The following is an 18,007-nucleotide window of genomic DNA, read 5'->3' as shown; positions in this document are numbered from 1 at the left end:
AATGTTATCCCGGCACATAAATTTGGCTTCCGTCAAAGACATGGTACAATCGAACAAGTTAACAGAATAACATCGGAAATCCGCACTGCCCTTGAGAATCGGGTATATTGCAGCGATATATTCCTCGATGTATCTCAAGCTTTCGATCTGGCTCGATGACCTCATGCATAAAATCAAAACACACTTGCCTACATACACTCATAAACTACTTAAGTCGTATCTGTACTACAGAGAATTCGCAGTAAGGTGCAACACAACAACATCTGACGACTACATTATCGAAGCTAGAGTCCCGCAAGGAAGCGCACTTCGGCCCTCTGTTCGTCCTATATACAGCGGATATTCCTATAAACGAGCAGCTAACAACATCTACGTTCGCTGACGACACTGCAATCCTCAGTCGCTCGAGGTCCCCAAGCCGAGCAACAACACAATTAGCCAATCACCTCATCGTAGTTGAGAGGTGGCTATCTGATTGGCGTATTAAAATAAATTAACAACAATAAAGGAAAGCTAATTTCGGGCGGAGCCGAAGATGATATACACTTGCAGAATATTATGTACATTATTTTCTCCAAAATTATTCATATGATGCATTCTTAATACTCATAAAAAATCCCAACTTCCTAACTTTAACAAGAGAGAACACTATAGTCGAGTGCCTCGACTATTAGATACCCGTTACTCAGCTAAACAACTTAAAATAAATATGCCTTCTTGAATGTTTTTCGTCGCTCGAATTAGCACCTTGGCCAGCTGTTCCAAAGTCATCCGTTAGATGGCGCTATTGTATTGCGTTTAAGCGTTTAATGGGTTTTTGGGCGTTAGAGTGGGCGTGGCAAACTTTTATTAGGCCAATCGATAGGTATTGACGAAACAAATACATATCAATTAATATTTTCATAATAGCATCAAAACTGTGACCACAGCTTGTGGCTTGTGGGCGTCAGAGGGGGCGTGGCACCATTTTGAAACAAACTTGCGCTGCGTATGAACTCCTAAAATCTACATGAAAATGCCAATCTTCTAGCTTTTATAGTTTCCGAGATCTCAGCGTTCATACGGACAGACAGACAGTCGGACAGACGGACATGGCTAGATCGACTCGGCTAGTGATCCTGAACAAGAATATATATACTTTATAGGGTCGGAAACGCTTCCTTCTACCTGTTACATACTCTTGCACGAATACAATATACCCTTTTCCTCTACTAGTAACGGGTATAAAAACACCAAAGTTATGGCATTTCCAATCGTTCAGTTATATGGCAGCTATGGGATATAGTCGGCCGATCCCGTTCCGACATATATACTGCGTGCAAAGGTAAGAAGGGTGTGTGCAAAGTTTCAATTCGATATCTTTAAAACTGAGAGACTAGTTTGCGTAGAAACAGACAGACGGACAGACGGACATGGCTATATCAACTCAGGAGGTGATCCTGCTCAAGAATATATGTATATACTTTATAGGGTCGGAGATGTCTCCTTCACTGCGTTGCACACTTTTGACCAAAATTATAATACCCTCTGCTAGGGTATAAAAATGTAAACACATAAAGTTTATTCTCAAAAGGCAAACATGCCCTCCACTATCATTGAATAGTACTCCGATTCCCAAAGTCAACGGAGTAACTTAACTCGGCGTCCACCTAGACAGACGACTAGCCTGGAGAAGACACATCGAATGTAAGAAACTACATCTAGAACTAAAAAATAAATAACACATTATTAAAAAATCAAAACTTGAAAAAACAAGTGTCAAAAAAAAAAATTAAAAAGGCCGTCCCAAAAGCGGGTGTTGCCGAAAACCGGAAAGCTTTGCTTAAGAAGTAATTTTGTTCTGATGGAGATCACCCATTCGACCCCCTAAACAACAGCGGTTGCGTCACGACCACGTTGTTGTGCAGTTTAATTAATCTTCAGAAAGTCACGACCGCGACGATCCGCACCTTAAGCCCTAAGCGAGAGCAATTCTCAGTAGGTGGCGCGAAATGCTCATTTTCCTCAGCCACTTAATTATCGATTGATAATTTCCGGACGATTATCGAATTAAAGTGCAACATGCTATTGACCCAATAAAAATCGATTTTAAATGATTTTCGCGCTTTTGTCTTTACTCTTATAATAAACGTAAACATAACACGAAAGTTTTTACATATATTTATCTGCCGACATTGACGTTAGTTTATAATATTGCACAATGAATGGGATCGTTTTTATAACTTAGAGCGTAGTTGTATATTTAAACTTACATACAAACATAATCTCATTTACATCAACGCCTTTTCCATAAATTAATTTATTTATAGAGGCTTACGCATTTATATGTATTAAATCCTATAGTTTCAACTGAAATCGACGCAATAGGGAAATCGTTGTACTTGATTTTGTATCTCCAACATCAATCCACACCTGCCCTACCGGATTCCATTACCAAACTTCACGAGCTCGATGGCAGTTGGTGCTCTTGCTGATGCGAGTGGAATCGATGCTGTTGGTCATTGCTGCTGGCAGTGCCACTACCATTGTCGTGGCTACTAAGCTGCTGCTGATCCGCCTCGCTCTTTACTCCAGAGCCGGGAATAGTGCCGGTGGCCAATCGGAACGCTGCTTCGGTGTGGGAGCGCAAGATCGCTTCAGCCTGGTGCATGCGGAGCGCTGTCTCCGGATCCGGATGGTGGTGGGATGTGTGAAGCGCATGGGGGTGCGGATGCGCCTGCTGGGTGGTGGGGGCCACCGCATGCTGTGAATAGTTGGACGACTGGTGGTGGTGGTGCTGCTGCTGTTGTTGGTGGAGAACTTCTATTGGACGCATTCCACCCACACACGGGTCTGGCTCAAGGGAACCGCGCATCATATGCACGTTCATGTTCATTGCAATCGATGCGGCGGCAGATGATTCGTTTTGCAAACTTGGTACATTTAAATTTGGCGACCGTTGTGAGCGGGAGTTGCTGTTGCTGTGGTGGGTATGCACCAGCAAATGGGACAATTGTTGCTGCTGGTGTTGAGGAGCCTGCTGCTGTTGATGATGATGGGGGTTTAAGTGCGGATGTGAATGATGCGACTGAGTATGATCGCCATGCTGTAAAGTGGGATGGAACATTAATAACAATAATAAAGATGAAGTATAAATGATCAAAATTTCTTCTAATTTTAAATGAAAACGGAAAATAACTTATATTTATACCCGTTACTCGTAGAGTAAAAGGGTATATTGTATTCGTGCAAAAGTATGTAACAGGTAGAAGGAAGCGTTTCCGACCCTATAAAGTATATATATTCTTGTTCAGGATCACTAGCCGAGTCGATCTAGCCATGTCCGTCTGTCCGTCTGTCTGTCCGTCTGTCTGTCCGTCGGTCTGTCCGTATGAACGCTGATATCTCGGAAACTATAAAAGCTAGAAGATTGGCATTTTGCATGTAGATTTTAGGAGTTCCTACGCAGCGCAAGTTTGTTTCAAAATGGTGCCACGCCCCCTCTGACGCCCACAAGCCACAAGCTGTGACCACAGTTTTGATGCTATTATGAAAATTTTAATTGATATGTATTTGTTTCGTCAATACCTATCGATTGGCCTAATACAAGTTTGACACGCCCACTATAACGCCCAAAAACCCATTAAACGCTTAAGCCTGGCTAGCGCCTACATTTCCGCCTTTCATGGCGCCATCTAACGGATGACTTTGGAACAGCTGGCCAAGGTGCTCAACAGAGTCAACGTTAATTCTCGATAAGGATTTCTATTAAAGGAAATTGAGATGGTTTGCATTTGTCAATACCGAACTATATCCCAAGAACTATGCAAATCAAATCAAGTTAGCCAAATTGGAGGTCTTGATCAAACAATGGCGTATGTGTGCATGCTGGTGCAGGACAAAAGCTGTCTGCGCTAAAGCAGCGCTGGTGCTGATGCTCGTGCTGTAAAGCTGCCAGCGCTAAGAGAACGCCTAATTCAAATTGATAATTTGAACTTTTTGTCCTTTTTTCCTGTGGTCACTCTAATTCACATTATGTTAATGCAAAATCTAAAGTTGTTTAGCTGAGTAACGGGTATCTAATAGTCGAGGCACTCGACTATAGCGTTCTCTCTTGTTTTATAATAATACAACACGTGCGAGCTATAAAGGTTCAATGACTTTAAAAAATCAAATAATTACTGTTATTTGTGATCCAAAAATATAAATCTAAAATTACTGATAACAATGAGTTTTTTATTTTACGTAAAAAATATAAAATATTTTCTATCACTCCATGTACCAAAAGCTAATCGCCGTGAAATGTAGTACTGACGTAGACAAAAAGCTACCAAAAAAGAAATCTTGAGCTTTACATTGGTTGGTAAATTTTATGAACCATAGAGCCTAAGGGAACAAACAAAAAAAACATCGATTTTTTCAGAACTTTTAATATTTTTGAAAAGAAACTTTGGTAGAACAGCCACAGTTGCCTTACGTTTTGTTGCTTCAAAATGAACAGCTCACAATAATAGAGGTTAATAGAAAACTGTTATCTTTCCTTGTAGGGAAAAAATTGGAAGAGACCACACATTTTCATGTAGGATTACGCTGCCATCCATACTATATGTGCCACAAAGCAGTTTTTGGAGGACTGTTCAGTGGGCCTCATAAACGGTCGCCTAATTTAATTCACATTAAGTCAATTCTCAAAGTATGGATATCTTAAAGCTAATTATTCTACTGAAGTTGAATGGCTCGACGAGTTAAAGGATTTTTTTCGGCTTACCAAAGTTTGCTTTCTTTCTTGCTTAACTTTCGTGAAAAGTCATTAAATAATAGTTCTTTCGATCAGAATAGAAAAGTTATTTTTTTGAATAAAAGTAGAAAAATATTCATGACTTATAATTAAACTGTGAAAACAACGATAAAAACATATTTTTTAATTTTGAGAACTCAATTTGACCGTATATGTCATATGTGCAATTTTTCGGGCCAAATCTTGATTAGAAATCAAACAGCTTTTATTTGGACCAAAAATGAAAATTATAAAGCAAACTTCAATTATGTTAATAGGAAAACACATCTTGTAAGCAAATCCATTTTCGAGTGAAAACCAAAGTGAGCATGCCAATATGATTCTAAATAAAAAGATTTGATTCTCACATGCTGTTGGTAGGCTGTAGGGCCGTTGCTGGGATTGTTCATCCGCATGGCAGCGGCCAGATTAACCACAGCGGCTTGAACCGCAGCGCTCGGAACTGCTGAATTGTCGACTCCGTCCTGGGGTCGTGATGCAGCAACGGCCGCCGCAGCCGCGGCCATCAACGACATCCTGTTGGCGACGTGCATATCCGTGTCCATCGTGTATTGACCTGAGCTCGGAAGTCGCAACTCGCTCATTTTGTTGGAGTTGTTGTTGTTTGTGCAATTGTTGTTGTTGTTGGTACTGCTGCTGGTGTTGTGCTGGTTGCTATTCTCATTCTCACTCAAGCCATGATCGATGTCCTGGTCTTGATCAGACGTCGTCGACGAAGTAAGACGTCCATTGGAAGAGCATTCGGAGTTTGCCGAAGGGGATGGGCACTTTGAGTTGGATCCCTCCGAGTTGTGAGTCCCTAAAGGTAGGACGATCCCGGCATCTGGAATTCCAATTCTGCCGCCAGTGCCACTGTTGGCAGCTAAGGTTACCGCTAAAAGGGACTCGCGCTCTCGCTGTTCTGCAGCCGCTCGAGACTAAAATGTTAAATTGAATTGGAAAGGAAATGCATTATTATGTATTTTATTCCGAAATTAGAGCTTTATCCATGTTGTAATTCTGCTTTATGTTGGGCCTGCCAAGTTACAATGCATTTGCTTAACATACCAAAACGTACTGAGCCGCAAATTGATGTTTCGGATCCATGCGCATTGACTCCATGTGAGTAAGAAGGCCTTTAAGAAAGAATAGGATTATTTAGATTTCCCTTCTGGATCAAGAACTCTAATGGGTACCATTTTCATGAGTAAAGACTGCCTGGCAAACACTACAAGGCCACATTCGCAGGCTGTTTGTAAGCTGGGAGGTCTCGGCGTGGCATTGTAGATGTTTTCTTAGAGATCCCTCGTTGACATAATGTTTGCCGCACACTGGACAGGGATGGTTGGCTGTTCTTCGTTTGCCTAAATAGCTGTCTATTAAGTTGGAGCCTCCAGTAGTTGCCTGATGGGAGCTTTGTGCGCAGTTTGACTCAGATGTGCACTGTGTAGAGATCTGTTCGTTGCCAATTCCAGTTCCATTTCCGTTACCACTGCCCGTAGCTCCTTGATTTAGCTCGCTAAATTGAGATGAGGCTAAGTAGAAAATTGCATATTTACTTAGAATCATTGAATAAACTTGCTTTGTCAAAATGCATATAGTACATGTTCATAACGGCGGTATTGTGCGCATTGGTGCATCTACCAAAAGATATTTATGGAAAAAATGCGTTATAGGGTCTGCGCAATAAATTGGCAACGTTAGTTATGTAAAAAATATTGTTTTGTCAGACAGGTTTAATTCGTAACGCATATTACTTCAAAAATTTTGTTGGGTTTCGAAAAAGTTCATTCCAGTTCAAATGTAAGTTTTTTTAGCCACTTTAATGCACATACAGTTGCTTTCAACGAAAGGGAAGTGCCTGACTCAGAACTTTGAAAACTATGATAACCTTCTAGTCTTCCAAAATGAGCAAGCGAAAACTTTTTAGAAAGCATAGAATATAAGCTGCAGAAGCCCAGAGAAATCTGTTAGGATTAGCAACTTTCTATGCTTGTATCGATAATGAGTTGAGACATTCATCTGCAGAGCGTGAGGTTTTTACATGCGAACCGTGTTCCTCAGTGGAGGAGACGTCTTCGACCCTATAAAGTATAAATATTCTTGATCGGTATCATAGGAGATCTAACTATGTCCGTCTGTCTGTCTGCCTGTCCGCTTCTACTTCTCTGGTCTCTCAGTTTTAAAGCTATTTATATGAAACTTTTCCATTCGGACGACTTTAATATAAAGCTCCCCTAGGAAAAATTGCAAAAAAACGGGAAATAAAAGTATAACTTCGTTCTTTCTTAACTTATTCCCATAAACTCTGAGATATAGCCATTTTTAAAGAGTTTTATACCCTTGCAGAGGGTATTATTATTTTTGGTCAAAAGTGTGCAACGCAGTGAAGGAGACATCTCCGACCCTATAAAGTATATATATTCTTAAAAAGGTTTAAAGTTTACCACGAAAATTGAATATCGGTTTTTATACCCTTGCAGAGGGTATTATAATTTTGGTCAAAAGTGTGCAACGCAGTGAAGGAGACATCTCCGACCCTATAAAGTATATATATTCGTGATCAGGATCACCTCCTGAGTTGATATAGCCATGTCCGTCTGTCCGTCTGTCTGTCCGTCAGTCTGTTTCTACGCGAACTAGTCTGTCAGTTTTAAAGATATCGAATTGAAACTTTGCACACACCCTTCTTTCCTTTGCACGCAGTATATAAGTCGGAACGGCCGGGATCGGCCGACTATATCCTATAGCTGCCATATAACTGATTGATCGGAAATGCCATAACTCTGCTGTTTGTTAAGTTAGGAAGTTGGGATTTTCTATGGGTTTTATATTTGGCCAATTAATCCGACCTACCAAATTTCAAAAGGATCGGCCGACTATATCTTATAGCTGCCATATAACTGATTGATCGGAAATGCCATAACTTTAGTGTTTGTTAAGTTAGGAAGTTGGAATTTTCTATGGGTTTTATTTTTGCCCAATCAATCCGACATATCAAATTTCATAAGGATCGGCCGACTATATTCTATAGCTGCCATATACATAACTGAACGATTGGAAATGCCATAACTTTGGTGTTTTTAAAGTTAGGAAGTTGGGATTTTTTATGAGTATTAAGAATGCATCATATGAATAATTTTGGAGAATATAATTTGCAGAATATTCTGCAAGGGTATTTCAACTTCGGCTCCGCCCGAAGTTAGCTTTCCTTTCTTGTTTTATCTAAGAAACATATGTTTTCATTTATTCAAGAATATATTTGAACTAAATGTTACTGCATTTTCATTTTCTATTACAAATTAATTTATGCAATGCTTATTTTAAATGGTAAAAGAGTTTACTTATTATTATAAGTACTTGTTAACCTTAACTTTTTTCAAACTTACAAATTATGTTGACGGGATCGGTACTCATTTTTAGGTCTACTACCATTTTTAGGTCTAATCACCGATTTTGCAAGCATTTAGCATTCTTCATATATTTTTTATTCAACACGAATTGTCCTTCATTTCTAAGCAAAAGATTATGAAAATTTGAATTTTAGAGTAAGGAGACATTTGCGACCCTACACAGAAAATAGAATTAGTCTTAAATTTTATATATTTCCTATAAAAATGTACTTTTTTCTAAATCAAAGAAAATACATATTGATTCATAAAATCTAGAAAGTATTTCTTAAATGTAGACACTTTTTCCATAAACTAAAATCGCTCTAAATACAAGAACAAACGCCACTACAAATTGTCTTTGGTTTTGCCATGCGATTCTGAAGTTAAGAATTAGTTCGATAGAAGGTACTTTAAACTTTGGACAGCCATACAAAATAGATGGTGCAAAACTTGGAATAAACGCTCGTTGTTGACTTTGGCTCCTCCATCGAAACTTTTTTTATTTTTAAAAAATGGATGGTATGTTTGTCATGAAATGAATCATATTATGTTATATTCCGTGGGATAACAGAACTTTTACATAACCAAACAGTTATCAGTAAATTACCAAAACAACTAATTAAACACACAAGCACGGTGGCCAGAGATCGTTTAAGGTGATTGGCATCGTCCTGACGAAACTTTTCTAGTACTTGAGTTGCTGGATTATGGCATGCAAAATATGGATTACAGTGATTGGGAGGTATTTGTCAAAAGTATTTCCTAAACTGAATCAGTCAATATCTATAAATTATTTTTTTAATTGGTTAGCTGAGTAACTGGTATCTTATGGTCGAAGTATTGCGGTTATAACATAAACTTCTGATGCTAAACCAAAGCACCTCCTAAAATGTAGACACATACGATATAGTCGCCCGATCCGGCTCTTTCCGACTTATATACTACCTGTAATAAAAAGACAACATGGCTAGATCGACTCTCCTGGTGATGCTGATCAAGAATATATATACTTTATAGGGTCTGAAATGTCTCCTTCACTGCCTTTCAAACTTTTGACTGAAATTATAATACCCTCTGCAAGGGTATAAAAAAGAAATAATAACCAGAAAGGAAAGCTAATTTCGGGCGGAGCCGAAGTTGATATAACCTTGCAGAATATTCTGTAAATTATATTCTCCAAAATTATTCATATGATGCATTCTTAATACTCATAGAAAATCCCAACTTCCTAACTTAACAAACACCAAAGTTATGGCATTTCCAATCGTTCAGTTATATGGCAGCTATAGGATATAGTCGGCCGATCCTTATGAAATTTGGTAGGTCGATTGATTGGCTAGCGTTGCATACTATTGACGAAAATTGTAATACTTCTGTAAGGGTATAAAAATATATTGATATAAAAAAAATTATGTTGTTCTTTTTATACCCTTGCCGAGGTATTTATTTAAATATTATTGCCGGTACCATTTAAATATTATGTAATCACGGTTTTAATTAAATTAAAATCGGACAACAATATCATAAGCTGCCACAGAAACGATGGCAAAATGCTGCGCAAAGTCGACAAGGCTTCATTGTTTTTAGTAATATAGGCATATAAATCGAAATGTAGTAGATTTGTAACAACTGCAAGGGTATATAAACTTCGGCTTGCCGAAGTTTGCTTCCTTTCTTGTTTATGTATGCATATGTCTTACGATGAGTTTGCTGAGCCAGAGTTTCAGTAAAGATTTGGAAACAGTTTAAGTTTCAACTTCACCTTTTTTCGATCAAGGTAAATATATTTAGGTTTTTATAGTACAGTGTTCAATCTCTGATGTAAACAGTACTAAAATTGTTTTCTAAGACTGGATACTATATTTTCTAATAATAAAAATATTTTTGAAGACACAAAAATACTTTTCGGTAGATTCCGAACTTTCTGAGTGTATATTTTTGTGTCAACATTATTACCCGCATGCCACACAAAATACTTCTCTTGGGCCAAAGCACAATGTTTATTTAAAAATGTTGGTGGTTTTTAGAAAAGCAAACTCTAGCTTTGGGTCCTCTTTACCCGGGCTGGAGCATATTATTATTTATTTAGAAACGAATAATATCAATAGGTTCATTTCGGACTCAATCTTACCTGGTCCACTGGGAGTAGGGCTCTTTTCCTTATGCACGTGCTTCATGTGGTCCACAAGAGCCTCGGTGCCGAGGAAGAGTTTATGGCACACAGGACAAGACGTGGCGTTTGGACCACCTATTAGTGCGGCGTGCTGCTGCAAGACACCAAGATGCAGCTGTAGCTCCTGTTCGTAATGCGCGGTGTTTTTCGGTTGCAACAGGGTTTGTGATGGATCGAGAGGGCAAATGGGATCAATACGAAGATCAGATTCGAGGTGAAGGGCGATGTCGAAGGATGTAATATAAAAGCCAATGAAAAAATGCACATGACAAGCCAGATGATAACGCATACTTACTTTCGATGTGTGTGTGCGCAGGCTGGACTCTGTGGCGAATCCCTTTCCACAAATGTTGCAGTGGAACGGACGATTTTTCGCACGTTCCACCTGAGCGTCGTGGTTTCGTAGATGTTGCTGCAGGTTCGAGAGCTGTATGAACGCTCGACCGCAGTCTGGCAAGTGGCATTTGTAGGGTCTTTCTCCTAGAAACAGCAATTATGTAATTCGTTTTTAATATTTCTATATTATTCAAGCGGTAATAAGGGTTAAAGTCCAGATGACAAATGACAAAAAGCTATATAAAGCTGTATATACATATATGATCCGTAAGGACTTAGGATTAAATTTGTATTTTTTAATTTTTAATTTTTTTTTTTTTAATAATTTAAACAAATTTAGACTTTATAGCGATGTAAGCATTGAAATCAAAAATTGGTTATATGTTATTTAAAGTCTGACTCAGTTTACTCCGATGCTTATAGCTTTTTATTCCTTTTGTCTTAAGCTACAATAACCTTAAGGGGGTACAGTATTTAATTATTTTGTTTTCATTTGTTTCTGAATACACAACATTTCAACAATATTGTGCTAACATTTTAGATCGATCCGAGTTAAACTTCTAAAGTTATGGGCAGTTGAACAAAGGTATATTCGATTTTTGGGTGCCCAAAACTTTAAAACGCTCTTTTAAAGAGTTGCCATTTTTAAAGTCGGTTTACACAATCCTGTAAAATCTACTGAACTAATTGTTTTGCACAGTATTTATTTACAAAATTCCTCAGCTAACGTTGCCGAGTTTTCGAGGTTTTTGACATTCAAGTGACTTTAAAATCGGAATTAAAAAATAAAAACTCGACAGCGTTACCTTGGGAAATTTGTCCTTTAAATAATGCAATTTGATTATTTAATTCAGATGATTATGTGATTAGTTACGATGTACACCTCAAACCACCTTTTTTCGACGTGCCGCCGGAAATTGCCTATATCTTACTCACTTTTCAATATTTTTGGATGCAAATTTTCACACATTTGGTTAAGAGTTGTATTATCACACGGGAAAACAAAAGTTTTACTGAAAATATTCGTATCGCAGTTAAAAATGCTTTAAAAGTTACCAATTTTGAGGCTTCCACATCTTAAGTCAGATTTTTATAAAACTAAAATCATATTGCTGAAGTGACTGTGTCCATATATAATAACGATATTTTGGTTTATATAGAATGAACTGTTTTGGAAATATAGATGGCTTTAAAACTTAGTGACTGAGCCGACGACCAAGCGGGCAGACGGACACGGCTATATCAACTCGTCCAGTGCTGCTTATCAAGATTACATTTACTTTTTACACTGCGTTGCCAGCTTTAGACTTAAATTATGCACGGGTGTAATTTTAAAAAATTTCTAAAGCAAAGTAAAAATTTGGTAAACTTATTTAAAATTGAAACAGAAAAGATTTGTATATATATAATTTTGTTTTCAACGGAAAGTTGGTACCGAGTACTTTAAGACCGTACACTACTTTGAAATGTGTCCCCCTCGTAAGTGCATATTTTTTAATCACAAAACGTAGTCCTAATGTTGTATAAAGAAAAAAAATTCAGGGCATTTTAAAAGAAATAAAGTTTAAGGCTAAAAGGAGAAAATAATTTTAAGGAAGTGGGTTGCTCTCGACAAAAAACTATTGATTGTTGACGGTACACTTTTTCCAAATATTAGCAAATCATACTAAAACAAGAAAGGAAGCAAACTTCGGCAAGTCGAAGTTTATATACCCTAGGAGTTATTACAAAACCTCTACATTTCTATGGGAGCTATATATATTCGCCCGATCCGGCTCGTTCCGAATTATATAATTTAGCTTTAAGACTGAGGGACTAGTTTGCGTAGAAACGGACGGAAGGAGCACATAGGCAGGTAGGGTATAAGTCGGAACGAAGGAAGTTTTTTTCCTTACTTGTTAGAAATCAAAACTGAAAGTGGTGTGTGAAGTTTGTCTTTTTAAGCCGACATACCAACTAGACACGTTTTTTAATGACTTAAGCCTAGTATCCAGATCGACAAACGATTACGCTAGCGTAAAAACTTTAGTCTTTCCAGTGTGACCAAAAGTTTGAGAGTTCATCAGATTTAAGCGTGCTACCGTCGTACTGTCAATCAGCTGGGTTTGTTGACAAGCGGTTAAAATTCAAATATCGTAATTGCGGGAAAGAGCCTTTAAAAGATATTATCAAATACCTTGGCAAAACAAGTCTGCCGCTGTACAAAGAAATTAAAAAACAATACAATTTAAATTTAACAGTTGTTTGTTTTAATTTACTGATAATTATCTGCTAATTTAAAGTTCATAGCTGCACTTTTATCGTGTTTTTTCGTACATTCTTGGCCTAAAAAACATTTTGCTCTGACAAGAGGCACCCCAGATAGTATTAATGTTATTTTGTCCTCACATGTAAACACCTGCAATCGACTTTTGTGAGTTTTTTGAGTTTTTCCCACGCCAAAAGATTAAATTTTTTAATTTTTTCGCTAGGGTTCACCCAAAGTTTATTTCCGCAGACTGGCAACGCTATGGAATTTTCTGGTATTTTTTTCGTCGATCAGGGGACCGACGTGAAAAAAAGGCCCGACGAAAAGTGAACGCCAGCTGTTTGCCTCTCGCTCTCTCTCATGACTGGCGTACGGTTTACGTCGAAGTAGATACTAGGCTTTAATAAAATGCCATTTCTGTTTTTTTGGAACTTAGAATTTTAATTAAAATGTTAATTGTTAATGTTAATGTTACGTCCAGGGCTCTCAACAAATTTAAAATACTTAATTTTTTTTGTAAAAGCTCCCTTCCCTTGAATCTCTTTACATTATTTATTTACGATCTCCCTCTAGTCTAGACCTAAATAACCAGCTTACTCTAGTATACATCTTCTAATTAATTTACCATCCAACCTTGGAACGAAGCTTGACAGTACTTTTATTAGAAAACTTATTCAAAGTCTCGAGTTACACGGTCGCGTAAACTTCTCTGTGCCTAATATTTCTCTTACTTTAAATCATTGTAGATCTTACTATGATTTGCATTACCTTTAGAGTGCTGTGTAATGCCTATTATATAGTGTATAGACCACTATTATTTCTACTACCGACTGCTTGACAATCTTAAAAGCATTAATTTAATTAGTATTTTATTTCGTATGATTTTATTTCAGCAAAGATTAATCAGATTTTGTATACAAATATTTAAATGTATAAAAAATATTGTTGTATACATAATATTTTTTAATTAAAGAAGGATATTTTAGGAAATGTCGAAAAAGTCACTTCTGGAGTATCACTTCTTCGTGACTTCTGGAAGTATTCACGACAGGGCGACAGGTGCTAAATTCACTAAATAGTGTCTTCCACGATTGAAAATGCATTCATAAGCAGGCTTAACATTGTTTAAAAAAGTTACATCATTTGTAAAACTAGTGATTTGAAAATGCTTCGTTTTAAAGAGGCTTATTTTTATAAGTTTTAGATAAATATACAACCTACAATATAAAATATAATTTTGGAAAAATTGAGGTACAGCAGTTTGCGAAGTTTTTATATTAAATATGTTCGGAAATGTCTACTTCACTGCAAACTTCTCAGTAATAATTTTTGTTATTTTTTAAGGGGGCAAGTGTATAAAACGACACAGCTTTAAATAACACCAGACGCCCCAGATTCTTAGCTATGTAAAATTGCTGCCCAAAATAGCTAAAGGCTCTTAATTGACTGATTGACTTCATTTAACAAGATTAAAGGAACGCTCGCGAAAATGATGCAGACAGTTGCTTGGAATATTTTGTAGCGCCTCCGACACAATCAAGGCGGTGCAAGAACGGGGCAATGACGCATTTCAGATTTGAAGCCAAATTAATTTCATTTAATCGCGCAATTAAATGAAAAGTGGAAGGTCAGTAACAACTAAGGGGACAGAAGAGCCTGACGACTAAAACGTTTAAGCTACTTAGTGTCACTTTGCCTTCGAGTAACATTAAATACAAATAAATCGTCACAAAGTGCAGTCGTGTAGACGAAACTGCGGTCGAGTCCCGCACTTGGACGCTGAACAACCCTTCGCCAAGTCGTCTAAGGCGACTAAGGAGCTGAACTAAGGAATAGCTGCTGGTTCACACCTCGCAGGCACGTAGTCAGCGCCCACTTCATTTGACCTGTCGCTTTAAGCGTCTTAAAGACTGCACTGGCTGGGTTGCAGCTCCAACGCCTTGGCGGCCCTTCCCGCCTAATGGGTTTCGCTATCCATTATCCATTCCAGCCCGCACCCCGCACCCCGCACCACGCACTTGAGAAAAAGGCCGGCCCGAGACCCTGCATGGTATAATTACCCAATCCAACTCTCGGCGGCGGGAAACGCCGTCCGTTAAAAGGTGGAATTCGGTCGCTGGCTGTGCCACTCTTATTACTGGGGTAAGAGCAAACTGGTTTTCAATTAAAGCGCATTTGATTTCTGGTTCCTGTGTCCCAAAAAGGAGAAAAGGCTCATAGTCAAAAGCGTGGAAATAAAAATCATAAATAGCAATTGTAAAGTTGCAATCAGGTGTTAAAGGGGAATGGTGAGGCTAAGCGGAAATCGGCGGATGTGGAGGATGCGGAGGATCGGGCCGGAATGGGGAAATTAAAACACATTGAATGCAGCTAATGACGTTGAATATTTTCTAGTACTGCCAGATCTGCACATCTATTCATTCCTTTCAGCTGTCCTGAGTCAACAAGCTTCGTGGATTCAAGGAGTAATACGAAGGTGGCAGGGGAGCGGCTACTGACTCAAAAAGCCCTCCAAGTTGATTCAATTATCTTTGTCATTGCCATTTGCAAGTCGACCCGCCGGTTCTGCCAGCTGCAAAGATGTGTTGAATGCGAATGCAAAAGATTTTTAAGAAGAAGTCGAAGACCAAGGTCAGACACGGATTTTACGAGTGCGGAAATCACGAGGATGGCGTTGGACTGAGACTAGTTCCCGTTTTAATTATTCAAGAACGAGCCCTAAGCATTTTTCATCATCTCGGTAATTAAAATTACAATAATTAGAAATAACTCACAAATTGTCAAAATGATGGAACAAAATAACAGACACTTTTTAAAGCCTGGTCGAATTTATTTAAAAGCAGATATTTTCCCCAAGCCGAAAGTTTTGTATCCCTACACGGTCCAGTTTCTCGTCTCACTGTCAAAATTGATGACATCGGATGATGTTGATACCAAGAAAATTTAGTTTTGCCCGAAAAAATAAAACCTGATTAGAAGAGAGCAACTTAAGCAAGTGAAACCATTTCCACAATTTTCTCATTCTATCTGCTGCAGAACCTTTTTACCCATCTAAACCGAAAAAAAATTGATTTTCAATATTAAAAATGTTCAAAATGATAGTACATCTATCATCAATGGAATAATTTTAATCTTAAATTAGTGACAAAAGCATTTCAAATAATTTAAACATGGGGTTGACACAAAATAAAATTCATTTTTACCAGCAGATTATAAGTTAAGTACATAGCTTAATTTAACAATTTTGTTTTGGTTTTTATGGGTGTATTTTTAAAAGTGTAATTTAAGGCGGTAGCTCTTGAATTTAACCAACTTAAAATTTGTTGGCATCTACATAAGGAACCAAAAAATGAACTCAAATCAGTTTCATATTTAGACGGAATAGTGTGAAATTTACTATAAATTGATTCTACAAATAAGTCAATGTATATTGACACATTGGCACGCAAAAACACATGTTAATATTTTTGAAAATGTCAATTGTTCACCATAGATGATTTATTAAAGATTTTGTACCACTTAATAGGGGCACTTTGATACCTAAATGACTTTGTTTATTTATTGATGAATATTTTTTTCAGTGTTGGTATGTCTGACAGCTTACCGACTGAGAAAATCTTAAAAGGAAGCAAACTTTGTCATCCCGAAGTTTACATATCCTTTCAGTTACTACATTTCGAATTTTATGCCTATATTACTAAAAACAACGAAGCTATTTCGATTTTTGCTGCATTTTGCCATTGTTTCTATGGCCGCTATATGAAAGCGTAATTCTGATATAGTAAATTATTACTCTATCTTAAAGGAATATTTTAATAAATAGAAAAACAGCAAAATACTAATTTCTAAAAATTTTGTGATTTTCCTATGGGAGCTATATATGTCCGATTTAAATTTAATTAAAACCGTAATTCCATAGTATTTAAATATTACCAAATCCCAAAAAAAAAAAATTAAAAACATCAAAACGATGTCAAAATGCAGCTCGAAATCGACATAGCTTCATTGTTTTTAGTAATATAGGCATAGAAATCGAAATGCAGTCGTTTTGTAATAACTGCAAGGGTATATAAACTTCGGCTTGCGAATATATTCAATAATATATTCAAAATTTGTTATATGTTTCTTAGTAAATTTTAGACTTTTAGGAAAGACTTTTAAGTTTTTCGGTTGAAAATGTAATATTTTGAAAGTTATATAAATTTAAACTTTGTTTCGCAATTCTGACTTAAAGTTGTAACAGACATTTTAATAGACATGCTATGGTAAATTACTTTGTTTAATTGGAAATTTTGATGTTGCTGTAAGGTACTCCCAATTTTGAATCCTAATATCCTCCAGGTTAAGAGGGAATATTTTCAGGTCGATCAAGGATTTAGTTGATTTTTCTCGATGCGCTTTGTCACTACACTCATACCAAAATTAACCCTAAAAACAAGAAATTCGCCTTATTTTTGTCTTCAAAGGCATCGCACCTTAAATTTTAGGGTACATTTTTCTAAAATTAAGGGCGTTACTTTCTAAAATCTAAGGCAAAGGGCCCTAACAACAAGAAAAACTTTTCTAAAAAATAGAAAAATATTTTTTAAAAGTTAGATGCGCTTAACCATAAATTTTAGGGTATTTTTTCTAAAAAATAGAAAAATGTGCCTACATTCATCATGTGTAATTTTTCATTCAGGATTTATGGACATATGTATATTTATCAGTGGCGGATCCACGGGGGGGGGGAAATTAGGTAAATTTCCCCCCCCTTGGAACCGCAGAACCTGAAAATTTCACTTGTTTGCTAGAAAAATATTCTCTGTTCAAATATTCTCATTCAATTTCCCCCCCCAAGAATCGTCTCTGGATCCGCCACTGTATTTATGTATGTGTATACATATGTACATATATGATTTAAGCACTTCGTTTTTCATTCAGAAAAGTCACAAAGTTTGTATTAGTATTGCACTATTGAATTGCCAATTCGATATTTCAACTGTAATTCTGTGGGGTAGAGAGAGAGAAATTGAGTACAATTATGATTTATTCCAGTTCTTACAAGTAAAATCCGATAAGTATCTTATCCGCAAAAACTTAAATTTTATTCGTCCGTCGGT

At 37.1% G+C, this 18,007-nt stretch overlaps 1 protein-coding gene across 9 annotated transcripts in view; it reads right to left on the bottom strand.

The window, feature by feature from the left end:
- Positions 1–2,093: 2,093 nt before the first annotated feature.
- LOC108040160 (zinc finger protein 646) overlaps positions 2,094–18,007 on the bottom strand; it is a 41,362-nt gene continuing 25,448 nt past the window's right edge. For 8 of the 9 annotated variants that reach the window (XM_017117444.2, XM_017117445.1, XM_044460637.1 and 5 more), the window contains 6 exons: positions 10,617–10,801; positions 10,280–10,445; positions 5,953–6,291; positions 5,825–5,892; positions 5,125–5,694; positions 2,094–3,085 (listed from right to left, as the gene is read on the bottom strand). In XM_017117444.2, coding sequence (XP_016972933.1) covers positions 2,441–3,085; positions 5,125–5,694; positions 5,825–5,892; positions 5,953–6,291; positions 10,280–10,445; positions 10,617–10,801 — 1,973 coding nt within the window. In that variant the 3' untranslated portion in view covers positions 2,094–2,440. The remainder of the gene's footprint in view (positions 3,086–5,124; positions 5,695–5,824; positions 5,893–5,952; positions 6,292–10,279; positions 10,446–10,616; positions 10,802–18,007) is intronic. The other variant, XM_017117446.2, reaches the window with a different exon arrangement.

Source organism: Drosophila rhopaloa, unplaced genomic scaffold, assembly GCF_018152115.1.
Source record: "Drosophila rhopaloa isolate 14029-0021.01 unplaced genomic scaffold, ASM1815211v1 contig_203, whole genome shotgun sequence".
Taxonomy (NCBI): Eukaryota; Metazoa; Arthropoda; class Insecta; order Diptera; family Drosophilidae; genus Drosophila; species Drosophila rhopaloa.
This window is presented reverse-complemented; position numbering and strand designations above follow the sequence as displayed.